This window comes from Oikopleura dioica, chromosome PAR, assembly GCF_907165135.1.
Source record: "Oikopleura dioica chromosome PAR, OKI2018_I68_1.0, whole genome shotgun sequence".
Taxonomy (NCBI): domain Eukaryota; kingdom Metazoa; phylum Chordata; class Appendicularia; order Copelata; family Oikopleuridae; genus Oikopleura; species Oikopleura dioica.
The window spans coordinates 1,497,496-1,522,112 of NC_137293.1; the positions used below are offsets into that span (position 1 = coordinate 1,497,496).

General features: G+C 39.1%; 9 protein-coding genes, 1 long non-coding RNA gene and 1 other non-coding gene across 11 annotated transcripts; 2 read left to right on the top strand and 9 right to left on the bottom strand.

Annotated features, from left to right (window-relative positions):
• The first annotated feature begins 27 nt into the window (after positions 1–27).
• Positions 28–725, top strand: LOC145703674 (uncharacterized). The gene is made up of 2 exons (XM_081781058.1): positions 28–241; positions 292–725. The coding sequence occupies exons 1-2, from the start codon at positions 53–55 to the stop codon at positions 511–513; spliced, it is 411 nt and encodes a 136-aa protein (XP_081637184.1). The 5' UTR covers positions 28–52; the 3' UTR covers positions 514–725.
• Positions 726–741: 16 nt separating this feature from the next.
• LOC145703675 (uncharacterized) lies at positions 742–1,536 on the bottom strand. Its single transcript, XM_081781059.1, has 4 exons — positions 1,425–1,536; positions 1,113–1,196; positions 909–1,060; positions 742–853 (listed from the first exon to the last, which is right to left on the bottom strand). The coding sequence occupies exons 1-4, from the start codon at positions 1,528–1,530 to the stop codon at positions 767–769; spliced, it is 429 nt and encodes a 142-aa protein (XP_081637185.1). The 5' UTR covers positions 1,531–1,536; the 3' UTR covers positions 742–766.
• Positions 1,537–2,060: 524 nt separating this feature from the next.
• Positions 2,061–2,638, bottom strand: LOC145705444 (uncharacterized). Its single transcript, XR_014134591.1, has 3 exons — positions 2,548–2,638; positions 2,243–2,409; positions 2,061–2,201 (listed from the first exon to the last, which is right to left on the bottom strand). It is a non-coding gene; the product is annotated as an uncharacterized LOC145705444 (long non-coding RNA).
• Positions 2,639–4,318: 1,680 nt separating this feature from the next.
• On the bottom strand, positions 4,319–5,751 carry LOC145703732 (uncharacterized). The gene is made up of 6 exons (XM_081781126.1): positions 5,642–5,751; positions 5,258–5,554; positions 5,107–5,216; positions 4,803–5,068; positions 4,605–4,761; positions 4,319–4,539 (listed from the first exon to the last, which is right to left on the bottom strand). The coding sequence occupies exons 1-6, from the start codon at positions 5,739–5,741 to the stop codon at positions 4,381–4,383; spliced, it is 1,089 nt and encodes a 362-aa protein (XP_081637252.1). The 5' UTR covers positions 5,742–5,751; the 3' UTR covers positions 4,319–4,380.
• A 1,568-nt stretch (positions 5,752–7,319) lies between these two features.
• LOC145702984 (tubulin alpha-2 chain-like) lies at positions 7,320–9,421 on the bottom strand. Its single transcript, XM_081780284.1, has 6 exons — positions 8,990–9,421; positions 8,684–8,804; positions 8,268–8,538; positions 8,089–8,164; positions 7,734–8,044; positions 7,320–7,510 (listed from the first exon to the last, which is right to left on the bottom strand). The coding sequence occupies exons 1-6, from the start codon at positions 9,398–9,400 to the stop codon at positions 7,339–7,341; spliced, it is 1,362 nt and encodes a 453-aa protein (XP_081636410.1). The 5' UTR covers positions 9,401–9,421; the 3' UTR covers positions 7,320–7,338.
• A 467-nt stretch (positions 9,422–9,888) lies between these two features.
• On the bottom strand, positions 9,889–12,696 carry LOC145702990 (monocarboxylate transporter 2-like). Its single transcript, XM_081780291.1, is given in 8 exon segments — positions 9,889–9,972; positions 10,015–10,250; positions 10,542–10,869; positions 11,134–11,588; positions 11,642–11,749; positions 11,848–12,069; positions 12,113–12,302; positions 12,402–12,696. Coding segments are annotated over 8 exon segments (1,614 nt in total). The 5' UTR covers positions 12,435–12,696; the 3' UTR covers positions 9,889–9,930.
• A 5,305-nt stretch (positions 12,697–18,001) lies between these two features.
• LOC145701006 (uncharacterized) lies at positions 18,002–19,355 on the top strand. The gene is made up of 3 exons (XM_081778231.1): positions 18,002–18,083; positions 18,210–18,619; positions 18,968–19,355. The coding sequence occupies exons 1-3, from the start codon at positions 18,068–18,070 to the stop codon at positions 19,097–19,099; spliced, it is 558 nt and encodes a 185-aa protein (XP_081634357.1). The 5' UTR covers positions 18,002–18,067; the 3' UTR covers positions 19,100–19,355.
• Positions 18,828–18,901, bottom strand: TRNAN-GUU (transfer RNA asparagine (anticodon GUU)). Its single transcript has one exon. It is a non-coding gene; the product is annotated as a tRNA-Asn (tRNA).
• A 103-nt stretch (positions 19,356–19,458) lies between the features above and the next one.
• On the bottom strand, positions 19,459–20,703 carry LOC145701005 (uncharacterized). Its single transcript, XM_081778230.1, has 5 exons — positions 20,392–20,703; positions 20,203–20,351; positions 19,921–20,156; positions 19,618–19,879; positions 19,459–19,575 (listed from the first exon to the last, which is right to left on the bottom strand). Exons 1-5 carry the CDS (start codon positions 20,612–20,614, stop codon positions 19,528–19,530), a joined length of 918 nt encoding a protein of 305 aa, XP_081634356.1. The 5' UTR covers positions 20,615–20,703; the 3' UTR covers positions 19,459–19,527.
• Positions 20,704–21,164: 461 nt separating this feature from the next.
• Positions 21,165–22,042, bottom strand: LOC145701007 (uncharacterized). The gene is made up of 5 exons (XM_081778233.1): positions 21,920–22,042; positions 21,762–21,847; positions 21,443–21,495; positions 21,352–21,404; positions 21,165–21,238 (listed from the first exon to the last, which is right to left on the bottom strand). Exons 1-5 carry the CDS (start codon positions 21,998–22,000, stop codon positions 21,176–21,178), a joined length of 336 nt encoding a protein of 111 aa, XP_081634359.1. The 5' UTR covers positions 22,001–22,042; the 3' UTR covers positions 21,165–21,175.
• Positions 22,043–22,471: 429 nt separating this feature from the next.
• LOC145701083 (uncharacterized) lies at positions 22,472–23,951 on the bottom strand. Its single transcript, XM_081778311.1, has 7 exons — positions 23,702–23,951; positions 23,555–23,655; positions 23,428–23,508; positions 23,137–23,378; positions 22,946–23,096; positions 22,688–22,897; positions 22,472–22,644 (listed from the first exon to the last, which is right to left on the bottom strand). Exons 1-7 carry the CDS (start codon positions 23,949–23,951, stop codon positions 22,483–22,485), a joined length of 1,197 nt encoding a protein of 398 aa, XP_081634437.1. The 3' UTR covers positions 22,472–22,482.
• Positions 23,952–24,617: the final 666 nt, after the last annotated feature.

The window sequence follows — 24,617 nt, forward strand, 5'->3', positions numbered from 1 at the left end:
CTGTATAAAAATCCGAAACCCGATTTACCCTCATCATTTTGAAGATTGAAAAATGAAGATTTTACTTGCTTTTTTCGCAATTTTTAGCTCGGCGCTTGAAATAATCACCTCCACGGAAGAACACTTAGAAGACCTTTTCGCAGTGATGGACGAGTTGAGGGATGATGATCGTTTCAAAGACTCCATCGACAATTTTCTTGGCGGAAATACAATGGAAGAATTGAAAGAGAAGATGATCGAGGTTTGTGACTGTTTTTTTTCTGAAAAAGGACCAATGATTTCTTTCCTTAGGCACAGAGCTTGGAAGCATCAGCTCAAAAATCAATAGAAGTACTGATGGAACCCGCCCAAGTTATGGAAGCATTCGACTCAATGATCGAAGACCTGGCTGAAGATGATCAGTTTTCATCTCAAAGATACGAGAAAATTATCCAAAGCTCCTACGACAGCGCTCTCTCGCAAAATCTTTCATACTTTTGCTTCTTTTTCTTTCTTGCCTTGATTCTTGTTTAGTTGCCGTCTCAAGGCAAAAATTTTCGATTTTATAAAATGCTACATTTTCGTTATTGGTAACTACACAGCCTATTCGTAATAAGGATAAATATTTTTAATGAAAATTATTCAAAATTTTTCAGAAAAGATTTTCAAAATGAAACAATAAAATGAAACGATAAATCCTACATTCACTCCAATCTGCCCATTTTACAATACTTTGAAATAAAAAAATACGCTATACAAAAATCAATATGTAAAAATGTATTTGACCTCAGAAAGCTGTCATTTTCGCATCGTAGCAAAGTCCAGTAATGCAGGATTCAACTTGGAGCATTTCTGACAGCATGTTGTCCATTTGCTATGAAGAACAACGCGTTAAAATCATCATAAGGCTACAGTTGTTACTGTAATACCTGATCGAGAGCATCAACGTGAGAGCTGAGAAGAATCGAAGCCTGCTGGAGTTGATTGAAATCGTTGGTGATGCAGCAGAGGCGAGAGTCTGATCCGTCTTCACGGCAGATACCAGAGCTGATGCATCGATTATCCCAATCTCGATCGGTCTCTAGCGAGATAATGGTTACAGTTGAAACTTGAGGAAGATAATAATTGAAAACCTAAGACGCCAGCTTCAGCCATTGAGTTGTAGCAACGGCCAAGTTCGTTGAAAGTTTTTTCTTGCTCGATGTAGCGGTCTTTTTGTAATGGTCAAAAATAAATTGAAATTGATTTTTTTTCTTATAGCTAAGAACCACAAGTCTGATGCTCGATATATCTTTATTCATTTTTCTAGAGGGCCGCATGTGATAGCATAAATTTATTTACATAACTGCCCCCATTCGCAGCGAATATATGATGCCCATGTGGTCATTCTCCTTATAAAAACAGAGAAATATCAACCTTGGGAAGGGTTTGACCAGTTCCGATAGCATCGCCATAGTATTTTATATTATCCGCCATTTGCTCCCTCACACGACAGTAATCATCTGTAACTTGCGCCGAAACAATAGCCAGAAAAGAAATGCAAATCTTCATCTTCCAACTTTCTCTTTACATTTTTTTTTCAAAATTTTCATGCCAAGAAAAGAGTCCCAGATGTTGGTTTTCTCATGACGCACGTATCTTTAATTTTTTCTTTGAGAATCTATGTTGTATTTGAGCTTTGCTGATTTTATTTATTCCACAGTTGAAGCGAAAATCGTGCCACAGAACAAGACCTCTACCAACTTGGTACTTCTCGACACTGTATTCGAAGACACTGTAGATTGTAGCTACTTAGGAGAAAAATTGACCGAACAAGGTACCGATCTAAACCTTGAGTGGCTGTGCAAACTACTGTATAAATAGTTGAACAGAAGACATCTGGAGTTAATCAAATTCTTACTCGTCCACTTGTCTGCATCAATTTTTGATGATCAGGAGATTGCTTCCTTATATAAAGTCGAAGTCATTAATTTTTCAGTTGAAGAATGAGTTAAATTCTCAATTTAACTTGTCAATATCCTGTCTCATTTACTGTCTAGTCTTCAAATTGGATGAGGATGAGTCATATTTTCTGCAATTGACATAATTTTATTTTTAAATTCTCGCAAAAGAAGAAAAAAAAGGGATAAAAAAGTAGGAAATTTCGGACGACTTTGAAGATTGGTAGAAAAGAGGATTTCCATGGCAAAGAAGACTTGATTGATTCCGTTCGATTTTTAGAACTAAATATGCTCGGTGAATGGAATTGATTGGGACGACTTACGGAATATTTGTTTCCAAGATCGAAAGATCTGTATTTGCCGAATTTGAGCCCTTGAGGATTCCAGTTCGGTCGGCCTGGTCGAGGAGGTGCTCTTCGGTCCATTAGGGACCAGACTGGGGGTCGAGACATAGATTCGGCTGTGCCGAGGGTAAACGGAAGAATAAGACCTAGGAAGCAAATTATGAACTGTTTCTTCTATGATTTCAAACGAAAAATTTTAACTTATTGAAGTAAGGGTGTCACAACGAACGAAGTTTTAAAGAAAATAAAATTTAAGATATTTTTGGCGGAGAAAACAAACTTACCAAGAATGCTAAACTGCATGATTAAAAAAAGCTTCTCTTCGCGGTTTTCTATAAGTTGACAATTTGTGACGAGCGAACTCCCTGTCCGTCCAGTTTTATAACTCTCATTTGGAAAAAGAGCGAGGGGCGCTCGAGTAGACTCGCGCCATCTCTTCATTAACCATTTTGATGGTTCAATATTATTAAAAATATAAACTACTGAAGCTGCAATTATCATTATTCGAATAAAATGTATAACACGGCGTTGATAATCAAAAACAGTAGTTTTTATTAAAAATCTTCAGAAGCAGCAGCTTTCTTCTCGCCATTTCTTTTGATACAGTAAACGATCAGCCCAACAAGGAGCAACAAAACGACCATAAAGATACCACCAAGGAGTTCTTCTCCAAGAAACATAACCATGGCGTGAAACCAGAAATTCGCGGCGACATCATCATCCGCTCCACCAGCAGTTGCTCCTTCTTCCTTTTATTTTTTGACAGATGATTTTCGAGACAAAAAGCAGATGGAACATCTTTAATGGAATTCAAGCAGACTGTTGTTTGCTGTGAACTTGAAGCGTAAAATATTGACCTCAGTTTATTTCTTATTCAGAATTAGTAACTGTACCTGGACTGTAGTCATTTTCGAACTGATCTGATGAAAGTACCGTTGCAAACAAATAATTTCATTATTCTAGAATTGAGCACGAGTATTTTCTTTATGAATGGCTTGCGATTCGGAAGTGCGTCTGTCCAAATCTAACAAGTTTTGATCCACATGTATTGAATGAGTTTATCTTCTTTGATGTATCAATTAAGCGCTCAGCGCGCCAATTTCGATTTCTATTTACTTTGCTTCGATACAAAAAGATCTGAAGCTTACTACTTCTGAGCTTGTAAGAAACCCCCATCTCGGTTGCCAATTTGTCCTTTTATCCGATTATCCTGTAAATTGGCCTTGCAGAGAAACTGTTCCTATGCGAAGTACGACTTCAGAGATAGCGCTTTGTACAGGAATTACTCTTCTCTTCGCTGCTTTTATCTTACACACAGGTACTAGACACGGGAATGAGAAGTTGAAAGATAAATTATTTACACCTAGTTTCTTATCAACATAGATGTTGGATTACTGATAAGTCGGACGATAATGAAAGTTTGTACTCGAGATGTCTTGGAATGAAAAGTGTTGCGAACTCAATAAATTATTAAAAAAATAGAAATAAAATAAACTTTTTTAAAAAAAAATTCATTCAAAACCCTCATCATACCATCTTATTTCATCATTAACTTCAGTAACCTTCCACCATCGTTGCTGGCTAACTGATGGTTCGGACGACAATGAAGGGATCTACGATAACTGTCTAGGTGAATTCGCCTTTACAGAAAAAAAACCATATGTCCATGAAAACAGGAAGCCCTGAATTGAATGATTGAACATATGGAAATCGCTCTATCAAATTACTAGATTATCCATTCAGAGGGGGCTAAATAGATTTTTCCCTGACTAACCCTGTCGACTTTATTTAGGCATGTTTCGGGATGTTACAGAACAAACCATTTTTGTTGTTGTCTGCGAGAGTAATTTCGGGACATACAGTAATGAATCGTTAATACTAACTTATTGGCTTGTCAATCAGCTTTGACAAGCTACTGATGAACAAGTGACATCATATTATTCGTTCGTCAGTAATAAAAATGTGTGTTTTCGCGACACTATTACAGTGGTATTCCTGTAATCATGGAACGACACTTTGCAGAAAATGGGCGACGGGCAATATCATCACAACAAATTTACCAAGGAACGGCTTTTTTATTTCTTTGAAAATGTATTTTTAACAAGGAAATCATGAATTTATAGTCGCTCCATCGTACTGACTCGTTTTCCAGTTGACATTCTTTTTCCGATATTTCCGAACTCAGAAGCGGCAGTTGATTTTCGCTTCTTGGCCACTTCGGTTCCCTTGAAATAATAATTGAAGGCTTGTCGTTTCTTGAAAACAGCAGCGCATTTCTTTGATAAGGGATAAATTTAGCGCAAATACAGAGCATAATTTGTCTTGAATCCTTAACCCTTTCCTGTCTAGTGGTAAGTCTTTCGCCAATAACCGGGATTTTCTTGAAGATCCAAATTTTGAACAGGCAGATTGATGCCAGACCCCATTGAATGACTATTATTCCAAAGAAGAAAATAAATGCATGAAGGGTCGTTGAGTAGGGACGATTAAACATGGCTCTAGAATTTTATCAAAAGAGACAAAAGATTCATAGACTTACAGGGACGCTTGTGGAGGCTCGGGATTCATCGCTCGCAAAAGAGAAATTCCAGTAATACAACAGATAAATACTGGCGCCCAAACTCCGAAATAGGAAACTTTTGTATCAAACCACAGCAATTCGACAAGCAAAAAGAGCGAGGGAGCAAACTCTTTGTTAAAGAGAATGAATCTTGAAGCATCCATGCGTCGGGAAATATCGCGCACTCGAGATGTTCCAAACCATTTTGTCCACATTGTGAGCGAAAGAATAAGTCGCAATGGGGCCTAGAAAGACTTATGTTCTGTCATATTTTCATTGTTACCTGTAAGTTGAAAATGAATGACAATATCTTGTTGCATGTCTGAGCTTTTGAGCCAAAACCTTGGATAATCAAGTGCCTGTTGAAATTGACATAGATACTCAAAACGAGAGCTGAAAAAATGATATTTTTAGCGATTTGGGTTTGAGCTTACCAAGCGGGAAATAGCTTCCAAAGATCCAAGTTCTTAAACCTTCATTGATCATTGCAGTGAGTGAAAGAGACCAGATGGCGATCGTCAGTCGAATGATGACGTAAACTCGGTCGTTTGTTACTAGGGTTGATGAGACAAAATTCATCGCTGGTTCTTGACCGAATTTGCATGCTTGAGCGTATCGTTCCAGCGATGTCATCGGTTTCGCTCCAAAATGTTTAAGGGGATCCATCTTCTTGCGGACGATGTAGGCCACCGTCCAGTTTATGATTGATATAAAAAAGAATGCAATCATGACTGAAATTGATAAGTAAGCGACGCCCTTATTTTCCTGCCCTTTTAAAAGGGGCGAAGAATAAGCTTTCAATAAACACTTCTACTTACTGACGGCAAGAGTATTGTACCAAATCGGGAGGGTCTCCGCAGTAAATCCATTGTCGATCCAAAATTGGGGAATCGTAACATTTCGGAACTCTTCCCCCATTTTCCGTTTCTTCCAACTAAATACTTATGTAAGAAAAACAACAAAACAAAGTGCCCTTCTCGAATTTTTTCTAGAATTCTAGGAAAAATTGATCTTTTCCTGGAATCGGCCGAGCTTTAACGAGTTCATGCTTTAAGTAGACCATATTTTCTCCGGTTTTAACATGAAAAAAAGCTCTTCCCGGACAATCGAGTGATGAAGTGCTGTCTAAATAACGTCTATAAACTCGAAAAGGGTCATTTATTTTTGATTCATTACACTATTCCTAGTAATATAACTTTCGGTTAATGCAGTCTGGTGCAAATGCATAAGAGATTCAGAGCAATTCGGTAACCTTATTATCCGACAAAATGATCTGAAAACTGGCCTTTCATTTAATATTAATTTTATGCATCATTTTACCGCAACTATATAACAGTATTTGTTCCCTAAACAGCTCCCTTCTGACTGTCAGACGTCATTAAAAAGCCTTATGAAAGTTGGGTTCTCACTGGAAGAATTCTTCTCGGAACGTCGCAAATTCTGCTGGCTATCATTTTCATGCTCAGTGTTTTCAGCTTGGAATGTGTGCTCCTTTTTGGGTTGAAAATGAAGACGAAGCATTGTATCGCGAAATATGTTCTTGGGAATGAGTTCAATCTTGAATCTAGTAAAGGCCATGGAAGACCATAAAATTTTTCACTTTTATTGATCAGTGAATTTTAAAGGAGTGTTTTTACTGATTTCCGATTTTAATTATTTTCAAACAGAATTGTGCATCTAGGGATAGAACGATAAGTGAACTCAAAAAAGAACCACCCTCATCTGCTTCGCATGCGAGATCATTACCGCTGTCATGGTCATCATCATGATTTCCGTCGACGTCGTCCAAGACCAAGGAAACCGCGATTGGGCTCGCGGTCTCACTCTCTGCTTATATTCCGCGGCATTGACTCTTCTTGCTGCAATTTCTCAAGCAATTGCACTTCGATTTTTCGACGCCAACGATGTCCTTGAATTCTCTCCTCCGCCGGAGAAGAAGATCATTCCAGTTTTTCAGGTTCAACTTGGAATCAACAAAGAAAGCTGATTAATATTCCCCTAGCATCCTTTGGGAGTTCCTTTGAGGGAAAGCCCAAAGCTTCAAAAAAGCAATATTCGGATGACAACCCTTCCATATGCCTCTCCATATGAGCCAAGAACATCAACTGTACCCCGCGTCACGTCACCAGTGTAAGTAGTTTAATTTCTGAATAGCAACAATGGTCAAGGTTCATCTCAAATGAAATAGCCACTCCCAAAATGGAACGTCCAATTATGAATTGACAATTAAAATTGCATTTTTAGATCGGTTTCAAGCTTCAGCTCAAGTGTTTCCTCAAGATCTACCCTCCCAAAGGTACTTTTGATTATCAAGAGGGAATAGTTCTATACAACACGAGGGGATTCTAGATTCTTGTTCAGACCTTTCTTCAAGACTTTATCTGATCTCCGTATTTTTAGGCATTACGTAATGTTACTGACAGACGAAGACCTTCAACTCATCAAAATGCTATGAAAGATTTCACTGGCTTCATAAATAAAAGCTACAATGGATAACTCTCTTTATTTCCAGTTTCTAATATTCATCAGGGTCCTGAACATCTTCCTCATAATCAGCAGCAACTTCTTCGTAATCCTTCTCAAGAGCGGCGAGATCTTCTCGGGCTTCTCCGAATTCTCCTTCCTCCATTCCTTCTCCGACGTACCAGTGGATGAAGGCTCGTTTGGCATACATCAAATCGAATTTTCTAAAAGAACAATTAGTAATTCGTTGATGAGCAATTTTGTCAGTGCTAAAACTTGTCGAAAAGCAAAAAAGAATCATAAGACAGGGTCATCAATGTCCTCATCATGGTCATTCTGAGTCTCTCATTTCCATAATGACCACTTTGCGCAAGGATTTAAGCCCCTCGGCTTATTTTTTCGCCGGTTTGGTGTGAAGTTTCAATTTTTCATTTTTGAAAAAAGTACCTGTTGAGACGGTTCCAAGCCTCGGCGATGGCGGTAGTATTGCTGAGCATACAGACAGCTCTTGGAACAGCGGCTTGGTCGGCGTTGGGCACGACGGTGGGCGCTTCGTAGTTGATTCCGACCTTGAAGCCAGTTGGGCACCAGTCAACGAACTGGATGGATCGCTTCATCTTGATGTTGGCGATGGCAGCGTTGACATCTTTGGGGACGACGTCGCCTCGGTAGAGCAAGCAGCAGGCCATGTACTTGCCCTGCTTAGGATCGCACTTGACCATTTGGTTCGAAGCTTCGAAGCAGGCAGTTGTGATTTCCTGAAGAAAAATTAACAGAACAAAGCGCGTTACTCAGAGCGTACCTGAACAGAATGAGTTTCGTGTCCAGCCCTCTCTTTTGAAACCACAGGCGCGTAAGTCGCCAGCGGGAAGTGAATTCTAAAAGCGTAAAATGTTAAAAACTCATTCTTTCCCACATTCCAGCTTTTCGAGAGCCCCTCTTATGGAAAGTAATTCACGTTCCGGCCGCAGCGGCGCTCACCTTGGGTAGGGCACTAAGTTCGTTTGGAATTCGTTGAGATCGACGTTGAGCGCGCCCGAGAATCGCAACGAGGCAGTGATCGAGCTGACGACTTGGGCGATGATGCGATTGAGGGATTCGTAGTTGGGGCGTTCGACACCGAGGTGGCTGCGGCAAATGTCGTAAATCGCCTCGTTATCCACCATAAATGCACAATCGGAATGCTCAAGGGTCGTGTGCGTTGTCAGAATCGAGTTGTAAGGCTCGACCACCGCAGTCGCCACGCGAGGAGCTTACGAAACAAGAAGATTATTCAAATTGCTCAATTAGATTTGGGACTCAGATTCACTTTCAAAAATGTTTTGATAAATGATTTCTCGGAGGAAGTTTTCTTGTCATTTTAGTTGACCAAGTAGCGGTTGAAATAAGAAGATTACCTGGATAGACAGCGAACTCAAGCTTGGATTTTTTGCCATAATCGACGGAAAGTCGCTCCATCAGGAGGGAAGTGAATCCAGAACCAGTTCCGCCGCCGAAAGAATGGAAAACCATAAAGCCCTGAAAAATATTTTATAACGGTAAATAAATGAATTTAGATTATTGAGAAATTAACCAAATGTATGTCATTTTTTAAGCTATTCGGTAGATTATCGACAAAATCTACCCTCTATTAAATAATATTTTAACTAATTAGCTATAAAGAAGACATGTCGAACTAAACAAGAAATCTTGGCAATTGTCACCTGAAGACCAGAGCAATTTTCAGTCAATTTTCTGACTCTGTTCAACACAGTGTCAATCAATTCCTTTCCGATCGTGTAATGACCTCTAGCATAATTATTCGCAGCATCTTCTTTCCCCGCGATGAGCTGTTCTGGGTGATACAAGTCCTTGTGCTTCGACTGTTTGATAGTGTCAATGACAGTTGGTTCCAAATCGACGATGACAGCTCGAGGGACAAAGCGCTTGGTATCGGAGGAGGAGAAAAAGGTGGTGTAGCTGTCGTCGTCTTTGTGAGTGAATTGGGACTTGTTGGGCGTGTCGGACAAGGTTCCGTCGGGGTTGATTCCGTGCTCGAGGCAGTAAAGCTCCCAGCAGGAGTTACCGATTTGGGCTCCAGCCTGGCCGACGTGGATAGAGATCACTTCTCGCATTGATGGTTTTGAGTTCGTTTCTCTTTATAAATAACACTGGTATAAAAAAGGGAGGAGAAAACTTACCTGTAAGGAGCAAAACAAAGTGAATAATCAAGGGATGCGGTCAAGCTTTTCTATCGCGTGAGGATTAACACAATGCTGATTACTGTTCTGTTGCGAAGGACGATCAAATACTGTATTTCAACGAAATTTATACTAAGGAACGGGATATTAACGGCGATCATGCGATTATTTTGCTTTTTATCAAATTTTTCTATTACCGGAAAAGCTCAGATAGAAAACCATAAGACACCTGAAAATTCGTTCTGCCCGTGATAAACTCTACCATTCTATGATTTAGTGCTTCAATTAAGCCGGCGCAAATGACTTTCTAGTGCTGTTTGCGCGACATACGAGGCATAGATCGAACGAACTTCGGTTTTCAGATACCAAGACAATTGTAGCGCCCTCATGTGGTGTTATGATTCGCGAGTTATCAAACAGAGTTTTTGTTTGTCAGAGAGTGAATTTATTGAAAGAAAAATATTCTATGCGTGAAGAGAGGCACAACTTGCGGTAATTCCATCGGCCTAAAATTACGAATAGAAGGGAAATCGATAGAAGAGTCTTACCATATCAGCTTCTTCCTTAGTCTTTCCCCTAAATCTCGCATTCGGGTTCACAGCAACATTCACTCCCAAGAAGCTCTTGGAGTTGACAATCTGGCTTCCATCTGGCGCATTGAGCATCACCGAGTTCGTCATTTCAAAACCATCCTTTTCAGCCATCATCGAAGACTTTCTCGCAGCGACGGGTTCAACTTCTTCAACAACCATTTCTTTGAGCGAGCATCGTCGACGAACCGCAACTTTAAAAAATAAATAAGATTTCGGGTTCCTCCTCGATAAACTATTGTTTGCTCAAGAACGAAGGTAATTCTAGTGATCTTTTGTGAGTTTTTCTTATCAACTGCCACCTGTCAACTGTCCTTTTTACTGGGTTATCTACTTGAAACTTCAGTTAGTAAAACAAAAATTAAGAAAAAAAGAGAGCTAAAATTCCGAAGAAAAATTAATTCAAAAAAGGTCAAAGCTCGCTCATTCAAAAATTCTTGGACTTCTCAGCTTTGTTCAACCTGCTCTAAAAAGAATGAACTTACCAGCTCCAGCGAAAGCTGCGGCAGCTAAGAGAAGCATTCCAGCGATGTAGAATACGTACGAGTAGTCTCCAGTCTTGTCGGAAATGTAGCCACCGGCCAATGGACTCAAGAGGACTCCGATCGAGGTTTCGAGCTGGATGAAAGTGATTGCATCGGAAAGAATGTCTGTTTCGACGAGTTCGGAGACGTTCGACCATTCAACACCGATGGTGAGACCGAAGCAGAGGCCGAAAATGACTCCATAGGCAGCAAAACTGTTGAAGCTCGTCACCCAAAACGGAGCGAAGAGGTTGCAACAACCGAGCGCAACGACGCAGAGGGAGAAAGTCTTAAAAAGGTTATTAGGTCAGGAAATGAGGCTCTTCCGGTCGGAGGGTTCTTAGAGTCTCAAAAATAGCTCCGGAGGTCATGATTTTTAGTTATTTGACCTATTTTTTATATTCTGCTTGTTTCTTTCTTAAGAAGCAAAAACCACAAAGTGCTTAATAATAATTCAAATTTTTAAATTTAAGCTTTATTACAATTTGATGTATCAAATAAAAGATGATTATGAGTGTGTCGAGTAGATCGTAAATAAATATTTCTAATTTACCTCAAAAGTGCCCAGCTTCTCTCTGATAAACTTCGTCGAGCACAATCTTCCTCCCAGCGGTCTTGAAATCAGATCAATGCCAGAGCAAATTGATAAAATCTGATTTAGGATGAAAGCACTGTGGGCAAAATTTGGTCTTGCAAATGATGGGCTAGTTATTAAGTGTTTTCATATTCATAAAGATTTGTCATCCCTTCGCATAGCAGGTTGGTATTTCTCCAATCCGACGTTTTTGACAGCGTAGAGTTTGACGAATGGATTGACCATGAATTTGCCAGAAATTGTCAACGCAATGGACGTTGAGTACATCAGAAAATTGGGATTTCGGATAAGTCGGCCAAAGGCGTTGGAGAGTTTTTTGATAAGGGAGAGCTGGGCAGTACCGGTATGGTCACTTTTGAGGTTGATAGGGCGGAAAAAGGCGGCACCGACGCAGACATTTAATTGAATCGCACCTTTTTGAAGTTTTTTTTTTAAAGAAAATTTGGAGGAAAAGTAAATTACTTACCAACAATGAGAACAGCACCGTACATTCCAAAAGTTTCATACAGAAATTCGTAGATAAGCGGGAAGATGATCGACATCACTGGAACACCTGTCATCGAAAAGGCCAGTGCTTGTCACGTGGTTAAGCGCATAGTTTTCTTTTACGAGTAAATTCGGGGGCAAAAGTATTTTAATTTTCTTCTTTCAAAAATGCTGGCTTAGCCATTCCTTGAGGTCGTCGTTTTTTAAAGTAACGAGAAAGAGTTGCATTTCCCACAAGAATGACATAAGAAAAACCTAGGCCGACGAATAATCCGACTCCGATGTACAGGGCGAAGAGACTCTTGAGCAGGGCCCAGAGAATTAACCCGGATCCGCACAGGATGCCGCCGATCATCAGGGTCAGGCGGGGGCCATATTGACGGTAGATTAAGTTTCCAATAAGAGAACCTGAATTTTACTGTAATTTCCCGGTTTTACGCGCTTATTTGACCTGAGTATTGAGTGAACATCATGATAGAAAAGACGAGAGAAGTGGTTGTGTTGTCGACTGAATACTCTTCTTTGATGTAAGGAAAAAAGATGCCGAAGGACTTTGTGAAGCCATATCCGATCCCGATGTTGATGAAGTGGCCAGCAGCTATCCACCATCCATACCCACCATCAGGGGGTCCATCGTAGAGCTAAATCTGAGTGTACAAAAATCATCAAAAAAATAAGAAAAAATGGTACAAAAATAGCGAAAATTTGCTCATGGGTTAAAAAATTAGATGAAAATTAACCTTTTCTCCAGTGTGAGACCTAAAAGCCTCCATTTCTGACTGTTTTCCTTCCGAATTTTTCTTTCTTCTTTATTTTCACTTTTTCTTTATTTTCGCCCCTGTCAGTTTCTGCTTCAGACTTGTCTTCTCAGCCGACCTTTGAACTTTGTTCAACTTAATTTCATTTTTAACCTTTTGTGACTCTTTTTTTCTCAAATTAATTTGATTCAACTATTTTGTTTTCTCTCCCAATTTGGCAGAGAGGGCCTAAAGAAAGAGAAAGATAGCTGGTGAGAAAAATATTTTTATTTCTTGCCCTTTTTTTCTCAGAGAAAGAGAGCCACTACGCAAGTTTACCACACCCCCTTAGCTATAAAAAGCCCTGCCACAAGGGCAATACGCATCATTGAAATTAATCGATACATGGCGTTTTAAAAATGGATTTTTTGATCAGAAATTTGATGGAGACGTACCCCCTGAAGACTTTTTCTCTTTTTATTTATTCTCTCCAAAAGTAGTTTTTTGGCGGCGTCAAATATTGGCAGGGCATTACAAAACTCTCATGCTCTCACTTAGAACTTCATTTTTTCTTCCTGATATTTGCCTACCTGCTTCAGAAAATTGCACCAGCAGCCAATTTTCAGAGATTTTTTTTTTGTCTCTTCTTCTATTTCTCTGTTATTTCAACCTTCATTGATTCCTGTTATCAAGTAGAAAAATGAATAATTCTCTCATTTAAAAAAGGCTCTTTTGACCTCGGAAAACAGATGAGTCCAAAAAAAGTAGGCAGAAATACAAAGAAAAATAACTGAGTTCGTCGAGTTTTTGGCGCCGCGCCAAAGTTACGAAATCAGCTTTTTTTCAACTTGACGACATTTCTTGACGATAGAGGAAAACTCTTTCAAATTCGACCTTAGAAATCATTAAAATTCCTTGGGGATGAGACAGACGTCGCTATGATTAAATCAATTGTCTGTCTGTACTACTAATAATCAATTATTCTTTAGCTAAAGAGTTTATTATTATTTTTCAATATTTTAACAAAAAAAGAATGAAATCTGACGACGAAGATTTTTCGACGAAAGTTTAGTTTTGATTTATTCACGAAAATTGCCTCTCATAAAAATTTAATCGAAAGAAAATGAAAATCAACCTGACGTGATTTTCAATTACGATTTTATCTAATTCTTCTTTTAATGAAATTCAGCTGAAACGTCGCCATTTTCACGGGCAACGGGTTTGACCACCGCAAATGACAAGAAGTTTGAATAACTTGAGAAATTTCAAATCAAAAAATTTCAGTCCAACGTTCTGTCTCTTGACCCTTTTCGCCCTCTATCTCTGCCAACAAGATTGGAACGTGGTCTACCACTGTGACCGGTCAGTTTTGCGGGGGCTTAGCGGTCGAGAACAGCTGATATTTTTGCATTTTCCAGCGGGTTTGAATTGACATTCCAGAGTTTCTCGCAAAAAATCATAATCGTCATTTTCATTTCTTTCTGATGAAGAGCCTGACTCAGGTTTCTACACAGGTCGTCAAGCTGAATTAAAGAAAATTGATGTTGAAAGCACGCTGAAAATATGTTTCGTCAAGAGATAAGTGATCGAAGAAAGCTGTTTCGACAGAAAGCCGGACTTGGAATCGGTCCTGTCCGACATGGTTGAATTTGATAATAATATTTACAAACGAATTTCGGCTATTTGACTTGTTTTTCCTCGAGACTTTTTCGAAGCCTTTTTAGAGCGGTTTTTAAGGAGCGTTAATTGCGTTAACGGACATTCTGCGTTAACGTTTATGAGCCGCGTTAATTAACCCTCTCTATATTTTAGAAAGAAGAAGAAAAATGGTAATTTTCATCGCGAGAAGAACGTGTAACGGGGATGACAACAAAAGCCAGCGGGTAAGCCAGGAGCTCGAAAAGGGATCTGTTTCTGGATTGACGCCCTAAGCTTGTTTTCTTTCCTTGAAGCTCGGGAAATGGGATTGTCGAGTTTTCAATTATTAATTTTGTTGCAGGTGACTTTGTTACTTGGTTCCCAGAAAATTTCGTAAAGAGCTCAATTTTGGATGAGAAAGTTCTTGATAAAAATTTTCACGGGGGAATATCGCGCCTTGGCTGATCTTTTCTTAGACGGCGAAATCACTTGGCGCAAAACCAGTTGGTTGAGCCGTTGACATTTTTGCGCAAGAGGAAAAACTCGCGGCTCCAGTCTTTGAGGCGTCTATTGATCTTCTTCTTCTTCAGAATCTACTGAATTTCAGAATTTGGTAGTCTGACATTAAATGCTCGAATAAGATCGCGTTTTATCTCGTTCGTGCGGGCTTAGGCGGATAAGCCGCCCGCCTGTGTGAGTACCTTCTTATTAGCGATATCGAAATGAACACACGTTTTGAGAGGATAAGGTTCAAAAGAAGCTTTTTTTTCTTATTACCCAAAATTTTGAATAGGACGACGGAAGAATGAGTTGATAGAAGAGATGATAAACAAGCTACCGATAAAAGTAGAAGACGAAAAAGCGGCACCATGCGAGCGGATATTTTTTTCTTTCAGAGTCGGAGGACCTCGCTTGCTGGAGGACTTCCATTATTGGAGAAAAAATCTCTTCTGACTAAAATTTTTCTCATTTTCAATTATAAAATCGTTGTCTGAAAAAAACTTCGCCCCTCTCTGCAAGTTTCCATCGGCGGCGACGTCTGCTCTTGTGAATGAACTAGCAATTTCGGCAAATTACGAGATAATCACACGTTCAACCGTTTCTAAACCGACGATTTCGAAGCCGCTAATCTCGGCTAAAAATTCCGCCACGAAACCACTTTTGATTTCTGTCACTTCAAGCGTCTCTTGATGGTGACGTAGCCGACCACTGGGAACGGGGTAGAAAGATGACAGGTGGCGTTACTTCCCGAAACTCGTGACTTTCAAGCATCTTCTTCTTTTTTTGAAGAAAAAGCTGACTGAGTAAAAGGAGATTTCATCATAAAAAAATGAAAAAGGGGACCCTTCATTTTATCAATAAAAAGCGTCTTCGAAGAATTATCAAAAATGGTCCCTCTTTAGATATTCCCATATCTCAAAGTGGTAGACAGAATCTCTCTTTAGAAATGCTGAATATTCATTAGCAAATTTATAAGGAAACTTTTATCTTTTTATTGAAAGTTCAGACTCTGAACTTCAAAGAAAATATTTACAGTCGTTTAAAATTATGGCAGATAACCGAACATTTCAAAATCGGCTCGATAAAGTTCCAATATATTTTCGAGAACGTCGATATTTTTATGCCTTCTTTGATATCATGAAACCTCATTTTATGACCAAATACTCAAAGGTCTTTTTTTTACGGAAAACCCTTTGGTTTCTTTCATATCTTCCTGAGATGCTTCAGTTCTTCGTGAAAAGTGCTTGTTGAATGAGTTGTATGATTATTGAGCTTTTTGAAGACCGGCTGCAATATATTTTTGGTGATATTTCCAGCTGGATTTATACGTGCTAGAATGTCATCAATCGCCGCTTGAATATTCTTCGTATCATAAACAACATCCCAATCGTGTTCACAGATTTCGCACATTTTTGAGATCGGTTTCCAGTGAATATCCGACTCGTGGTTATTTTCGATCGTCAACCATTTCAGAAATTCTTTGAAAGAAACGATGCCAGACGGAGTTATCTTGAAGCGAATCCGATTGAATTGAGTTTTTGTGCTATTCATGTTTCTTGATATCTTATCTTTCCAAGCGGAGTACAGTCGCTCCAGTGGCTAAAAAATTATCAGCAACTGTATTAAATTGTCAAAAAACATGTCGAACAAGAAGAAACTTGAAATCAACCTCCTCTTCTTTTGTCATTTTAAGGGGATGCAGGCAATTATCTTGGGTGCATTCAGGGTTGTATCGAAAATCACCGGCAATAAGGCTCTCACAGCTGATTTTCTCAATTTCATCGAGGTTTAAGAATCCAGTAGCAGCAAGTATCGTAGCCATAATTGTTGTTGACCCTGATTTTGGGGCTAAACACGTAGAAAAACTGACGTTTTCCAGTGATTTTCCTTTTTCTCATGTTCCAATTTCGCTTTGCTTTCTGGAGTTATGGGAGTTTCAATAGATAATTTAGATAAAACGTGGTCTAAAAATATGCCTTGTTTTTAAAAGAAACAAAGAATAATTACGGATATTTTGCAAACCGTAGTTAAGGTTCAATTGATGCGGATTGAACATGTCCCTGTGATGATTCTTGAGTTTTTCTCAAAATTCTGCCTCTCTTTATTTTTTTGACAATATGATTTCAGGGCTTCGAGACTGGCAGACGTTTCAAGCCCCATGAAATTTTGTTTTTCTCTTCTCTCTTCGGTCTGTTTGACTGTATAAAAGAACAAGACTAAAGCACTTAATTGAAAAACATAAAGAACTAATTTCTTCCTCATTTTACCACCTTTTTTATTTATTCAAAACAGAGCTCGATAATTTGAATATTTGAAGACCATAAAAATCAAAAGCAAACACGAGAAAATCACTCATTTCAAGAAAGGATTCATCATTTTTTTCGAAGCATCTGAAGAAATTCCTGATCGAATTTCAGAACGTTGTTTCTAACCATAGAAGATACTTAGATCAAGTACCTCCACAAGCTGCTCCTCCAATTTTTGGAAGTATGACGCTTTTTCTAAAGGACCTTTTTGCTGTTTCCCAAAATTTCAAATTTTCAAGCTCCCGTTTCTATTCTGGAAAAGCTTAAATTTCATGAACATCGTCATTTTTTTCTTGAAAATCATCAACTAATCTCAAAGACGATTGGCAATCAAAATTATAAAATAATCACTGCTTTTGCTAAGGGCGTAACGACCGGTTTTGAACCTTTTAAAACGCAGTTTGCCACTTTTTTTTCCTTTTTGAGAAGTTCAATGAATTTTCAGTTTTAGCACGTTCTCGTATTTTTTCCAGTTTTGATATTCCAGATTGTTGTTTTATCCGACAGCGAATATGCTCAAAAGAAAAACAGCGCGGCGTTGAGAAAATATTTGAGGATCGAGGTGTTTAACGGGATTTGTCTTGCTCAATTTCAAATCTCATGCCAGCTTTGTTCATCAAATTCGCAGCTTACAGGGAGAATGGGATTAATAGAGGCTCGATCATAGAGTGCTTGAAAAATAGTCCAGCTCTTATTTCTCTGAACTAAGTTCAGTGAACTCTAAGGGAAAAGATTAAAGCTTTTCAAGCTGTTCTTGCTCATATTTCTCAATGACACCCTTATTTTTCGGGTGCGATAATAGTGTCGTTTGAAATTTTAACAGTACTAAAAAGTCACGAAATTTCGAACGAAAGTCTCCTTTTTTTATGTTTTATTGACCAAAATATTTACAGAAAAAATAAGGGTATCACTGTGTTAATTCAACCGTGTTCTTAAAACTTACTTTTTGTGAATGATGAGATTTTCATTGAACAAGACAGCATCGAAAATCATCATCCTTAACATTCCCTTTCAAATCAAAAGGGGCAATCAAACAAGCCACATTAAAAAAGCTTAGCAGAATTCAACTTTTCATGACAACTCCGAAAAACGCGGGAACACGTGCCGCCGCACCTCGCGCGCGCCACCAGAGGTATCATTTAAAAGCCTCAAGAAGAAGAAGAAAATCATCCTTTTTTTAATTTATCGAGATAAAGTTAAAAAAACCTAGAAAAAACAGAAGATATGAGAGTTGAAATCGGTAAGTTTTCATCAGAGATTTTGGATTTTGTTTTGTGACAAAAAATCAAGCTAGTTTTTAAAATTTTTGAGAGAATAAAAGAATAATTAAATAAGAAGATCATTATTTAAACTCTCCTTTTTCTAGTCACAATCGCCCTTGCCGAAGCCGCCAACCGAGGATACGTCATTCCCCCAGCAAACCAAGTCAATCTCCGCGGCCGTTGCGCCTTTGGCCGTCCCTGTGACAACCACAAACTTTCCTACGGCTGCGAAATCTTCTCCAACGACGCCGAAACTGATGCACCAAAGGGCGTCTGCTGGAGCGAGTGCACTGGCTACCTTCCCCGATCAAATGGCGAAGGCGCGTTCATGTACGAAGGATGGTGCTACAACTTGAATTCGAAGCACTCGATGGCAGCTGAACTTAGCGGCAAGAAAAACCGACATCGACGGGCGAGAATGAGCGAGGAGGAAATGATTGCGATGGAAGAGGCGAAGGTCGAAGCGCAGGAGGAAGATATTGCCTTGGAGGAGTACAATGGCATGATTTCAGAGGTAAGATCAAAGAGAAAAAGACTCGTTTTTCGAGTCGAGAATCGTTTTTCCGGGCTTGGCAACCTGTGTGTTAACATGAGTTAGGGACTTAAAAGAGCCTTTTAGGGCTTCGCCATGATTATATAACTCATTGAATTGTATTTCGAGGCTTTCTCCGAACCCTGACTCAGGATTTCACACAGGTCTAGCCTTTTCGAGTCAAAAAGAGCGTCCCTAGCTGGGATCGAACCAGCAACCTCTCGATTAACAGTCGAACGCGCTAACCAATTGCGCCATAGAGACATGTTGACTGAAGCGGGAGTTGTTAAATTTGAAGCATTCTAAGCATTGACATTCCTCCCTTTTTAGTTCGACTCTGGATTCCTGATCGACCGACCGTTGGAACTTTACGAAACGTGTTCGCAAGATTCCGACTGTGCGGAAATCGCAAAAATGTGCGCGATTGGATGCTCGAATCAAGTTGAATACAACGAGCAATAGTAATTCCATCATTCGACTCTTACTGTAACTCTTCAACTGTACAACGTTCTCTCTCTTTTGGAAATTCTCTCTTTTCTTCTTGTGAATCTTTATAATTTCTCCCCAGTTTTTGGGATAAAAATCTGTTTGACAATTTTGGTCGATAAAGAAGCTTGAATGCTGAACTTTATTGATGGCTTTCTTTTTAACACAAAACAACAAAAAAAAATTGATAAAAATTTTAATTTTCCTGTAAATAAACATTCCACTTTCAAAATCCACTGCATAATTTTCTTGAAAAGGGAAAATAATCGGGTCTACCACCAATTTTTTTATTACTCAGAATCATTGATTTTCAAAAGGCCTTTTCAAAATAACAGTTATTTTAAAAGCTTTTTATTAAAAAAAAAACAGATTCTCAAATTTAGTTTTCTTTTTCAGATTTTTCTTTAGCATCCGGCAAGGCAAGAAGAATCGGCTGACTCGCAGACTTTGACCTGAAATTTTTCATAGAAAAAGCGCTAGAAAAAAATGCTTACGTCGCAGCTCATGGTGTAAGTTCCAGAAGTGGCATTGGGGAAAAGGAAGGAGTTGAACTGGAACTGAATCGCTGCAGCATCGGATTGGCCAGAAAAGCCGAACTGGAAGTCAACGATTGCATTTGGGCAGACGTTGAGGACTTCGAGGGTCGAGCTGCCGTCGGTGACGGAGCAGTAGGTGGTGACGAAGTCGGTGCCGGGGATGGCCGAGACGGGGGTCAGTTCACCGTAGATTGGGTTTCCGACTGCGGTTGAAATGGTGCTAGAATTTCGATGAATTAAAAGATTTTGAAAATATTTTACCTCAAATCAGCGACAGTTGCGTAGTCGTTTGCGGTGTAAAAGTCCATATTGAAAGCGAGTGGAACGGCGGTGGATTGAACATCGTTGATGTCGAAGGAGGTGACGACGGCGGGATTGTCGACTTTGATGGCGGAACTGACGCTGGTCTCACCTTCGTAGAGGCAAGAGAAGTCAACGGAGACGGGGCGGTCGGTGATGATGCCGTTTACTTCACCAGCGGCGGCGGCGAGCGTGTTCTAGAGTCGGAGATAAATATGAAACGAAAAAGAAAAGAGGATTTACGGAGAATGTGAAATCAGGGGCGCTGTAAGCCATAGTAGCGCCACAGCCATCCACGGAACCGCTTTGGAGAAGCCACTTGGTGTTGTCTAGGGGGTCTTCAATCGCAGTGCAGGTGGGATCGGCAAGAGAAAGGCCAGTATCGGCAACCCCTAAACCTTCATCAGGACAGATTTCTTACATTTGACAAACCTGGGAAGACGCATTTATCGACTCGAACTTCCGAGCCAGTAGTGGAGCACGTGACGCTAGCCCGGCCTGTCTCGATGATGCAGGTCATGCTGTCGGAATCCAAGGTCCAGCAGGCGGGACAGCTACAAACGCCGGAATCACAAAAGTGCGAGCACCCTCCATTGTTTCCGTCATAGCAATCTGCGGCGACGGAGGCGATGAAAAAGGCGGCGGAAAGTTTCATTTTTCTTTTCGGTTCGTTTCAAAAACAGGAAATTAAAATGATTTCTCTTTTAATCTCTCTGATTCAAAAGGTAAAATTTGAAAGATGGATCAGAATGAAGCCAAATGAAAAAAATCATCGGTTTCAAGACGAGCTCCGAGATGTATCGTGAAGATCCGAAGTGATAAAACGGGAATGATAAAATCAGCTGGAGCCAGAAAAAAGGCTGAAAACGTCATCGTTTCGAGGCAGGATATATTTCATTGCCGTTCAATTTTGATAAATTTGATTTTTCTCCCCAAAAAATCGACTCCCCTAAAAACACGATTCCGCGAAAACCCGGTCTTTTTCAGAATTGATCCCCGCCCGGGGGGTTCAACCCGGTTCCATTCAATCCCTCTTTTTCCGCACGTTGCATAAAAGCAAAAAAATAATTGTTGAAGAGAAAATCAAGAAAAAAATGTTGCCGCACATCCATTCTGTTCTTTATGCGATTATTGGTTTTCTGTTTATGCTAATTTTTGTTCTGATTGCCATTCAATAAAATAAAAAGATGATGAAAAATGTTGAAATTTTTTTATTTTAGTTTTGCTTGACAAGATTTGTTTCAGTAAGATAGTCGACCACGGGAATTTCAACTTGCGTCTTTTTCCAGGATCAAAATTTTTCATTGATTGATGAATCAAAAATAATGGTTCTTCTGTACGTAGCATAATTAAAACCGGGCATCTTGAAGTCTGAGTTATTTGATCCTGTTCCTGATCATGAGCTTCGCGGACAAGAAATTTATCATGGACAATATTAATATTATCTTAATTATAAGGCATTTAGTATAAAAAACATTCCTACCTGGAGCGTAAGTGACGGGCTCATTTCCAACTCTTCTGGCCAATCGACCATTGCTTAATTTTAATATTTTCTTTCGAAGGTAGATTGGGGTTATCATTTGAGCCGCCCCTAACCCTAAACCTAACGCAGGGGGCAAGGGACCCCGCATTAAGACTTCCCTGTCCCTAACCCTAACCACTAGCCCAGATTCTTGAGATATAGGATGGCTCGAATCAGAGGCTCGAATAATAACCCCTATCTACGCTTTCAAATCATGCTATTTTTGTCGATAGTTCGAAATTAATTATGAGATGCTTATAAATTTAAATTAAAAGCGGACCTTTTGTGGGCAGCCCATTTATCAGCCATGTCGTATTCCTTAGCATTCATGTTTTTTCGCGCGGTATTCACTCCTGCCACCAAATACTGAAAATATGAAAAGTTATCTTGTTAAAATAGGGAGCTCCCCATATTATAATTTTTCAAAGTAAGACTCACATTTAGAAAAGCGTTTCCTTCGACTTCTTTTCTGTCTGTCCTTCTTCCGTTATTGATCGAGTATCTTGTCGGAACCGACATTTTTAGCAATGTCGAAATGTCAAAAACGTGTCAGATTTTCACTTTTGAAATTCTGATGATTTTTGTGCCCAGAAGAAGCTCGTAAGGACAAGGTGCTAAGCCAGGACAGATGAGAGCGAATACAGATTCTGTGCTCGATTTTCATTCTTGACATAATTCACGATGAAAACTCCAGGAAAGCAGTTTTATTTGTGGATTTTGATCGCTTTTCTTCATTTTCGAAATTTTCGAATTTAGCGGGACATGTCTCGGGAGACGCGTGGACAAGATGATAAATAGAAATTCGGGGGAAATAAAATTGTGTAGTCGTGAATTTTATCTTTGTTTACATGCTTAATTGTCTCCTAAGCATTTCTGCATTATCTTTGTCTAGCTGGCTATTTATTCTCTTATTGACAATAAGTTATTGTAAATACAAATTTGAAACATCAAATGAGGGGAAGAGTTTGAAAATAATCATTTTCTTAGAATATCAATTTATTTTAAAAAGCAAAAACGGAAAGGATCAAAAAAGCTGTTAAGAAGAAATTCAATGATCCGGAAGTGTTACCAGCTTCATCGGAAAGAACGATAACTGTCTCTCCATTAACATTTTCTTCTCTTAGATTGGCATTTTCGGGAAGTTTTACCTCAACGCTGATATCCTAAAAACACATTAATTTTTTATAAAAGGCGTTAATTTTTTACCGAAATTTCAACGATTTGTTGTGGCTGAAAAATCGGATTATTCTCATCATCTGCTGACTTTCTTTTTCGGTTCTGATTATTGCTTGACAGCCACTGTTCAAAAAGATATTGGTTTCCTTCTCCTGTTTCGCATTGAGTTGATCCAAGACAAAAAGTTGTTTCGAAAACTGCACCTCCAACCCCACCTGCATCGCACATTACCAATTCAAACTAAAAATGGGAAGAATGGTAAGCCCCTCTTTTTTTGTGAAATCGAACCGTAAAGTGGACGGAGCTGGAACTTTTAAACTTAAATGCTGTCCATTGTATCAACCTTGAATCAGGACTCATCCAGTTAAAGCCACTATCAAAAGGAGACAGGAGACATCCATCGCTAGCGATTTGTACTGTCTTTTCTCCGGGGACGGGACTAATAAATATGTGTATTTTCTAGCGAGGAAAGAACTTACCCAAGCCAAACATTTTCGATTCGAAAGCTCATCGAGCCGAGAGAAGGGTAATACGAATCCCAGTAAAAATCATAAGTATCTCCAACTTGCAAATCATCGAGAGACAACGAACCCTCTAAATCATTCGAACAAAACTGCTCCCCGCTTTCATCCTTAGTCAGACACTCGACGGGATTTGGAATAATTGAGCTGTCCAAAGTAAGAGTGTCGTTGACCTTCAACTTGTCGGCATCATAAAGTTGCTGAAAAACATGGCTATCAATTTTTCTCATAAAATTAAAATGCAAAAACCGCTGATTCTTCCAAATCCGTGACGCCTCTGAATTCGCACTTGTAGTTGAAATCAAAGAGCGTTTCAATATCAGCATTTCCCTAACTAAAAATTGAACAACGAACTTAGGTTCATTCAAATACTAACGATTAATGTTTCAATAATATGACCATCGAGATTGAAGTCAATGATCGTTTTGTTCGTAGGATCGGGATAGTTAGCTACCACATCGCATTGATCAAAATTTACTGAAATGTAATTTCGTTCTCCTGAGAAAGTCAAAAATATAGTTACTTTCAATCGTATTTGCTCCCTGCGAAGCAACATTGAGTTCGCAAGCCGCTGCTCCTGAGCTGCCAAAAATAATGTTTTCATTCCAAGCATTTCCTCTGTTCCAGTGGTAGTTGAAGCAGGTCTGGTTAATCGTGATCAGAAAACTGTACTCAGAGCAATCGATCGCCGCGAAATTTGCTTTATCGCAAATACTAAGTGCAGAAGAAACAAAGCAGATGATAATCCCGACCTTGTGTTTATATTTTTGCATTCTCTGAATTCAAATATCAAGTTTACCTTCATCTCTATTTATCGTGCATTTGGTTCTTCTAACTTCACAAAATCGCGTCCCATAAAATAAAACTCGTAATAATTATCAAAGTCATGAGAAAACTTCTTGATTGAAGTTCAAGTTCTTTTCGCAAATCATCGCGTTATTATTGAAGAAAGAGATGGATGATAATTTGATAAAAATAATTATTCTGAATTATATCATCTTTATATAATAAAAACGCGTCAGTAATAAAGCGTTTTCATTTATTTTACGGAAATTATTTTATATAAAAATTCCAGAAACACTTTTCCAGTGCATCTATTTTTTCTTTAAAAGCAGAACAATCATCGCAATTATTAAACCATATATTTATCTAATAATTATAACTGATAATAAAGGAAAACGATGAAAATTTTCAATTTGCTCGCCTCAACAATCGCTGCCCTCGACTCTCGACATCTGATGACTCGAGGTTCAAAAGCTAAGCGAACTCAAACTCCTGTTGTCAAATACACAGGACACTACTCTTCCCAGCTCCTTCAATTCAAGACCTTCATGGAGTCGAGTCCTTTCAAAGCGCAATTCGATCTTTATTTCGACCCTCAAAAACTCAATCCCTTTCAATGGAAATGATTCTTGACACTTGTCTTTTCCTTCTGAAGA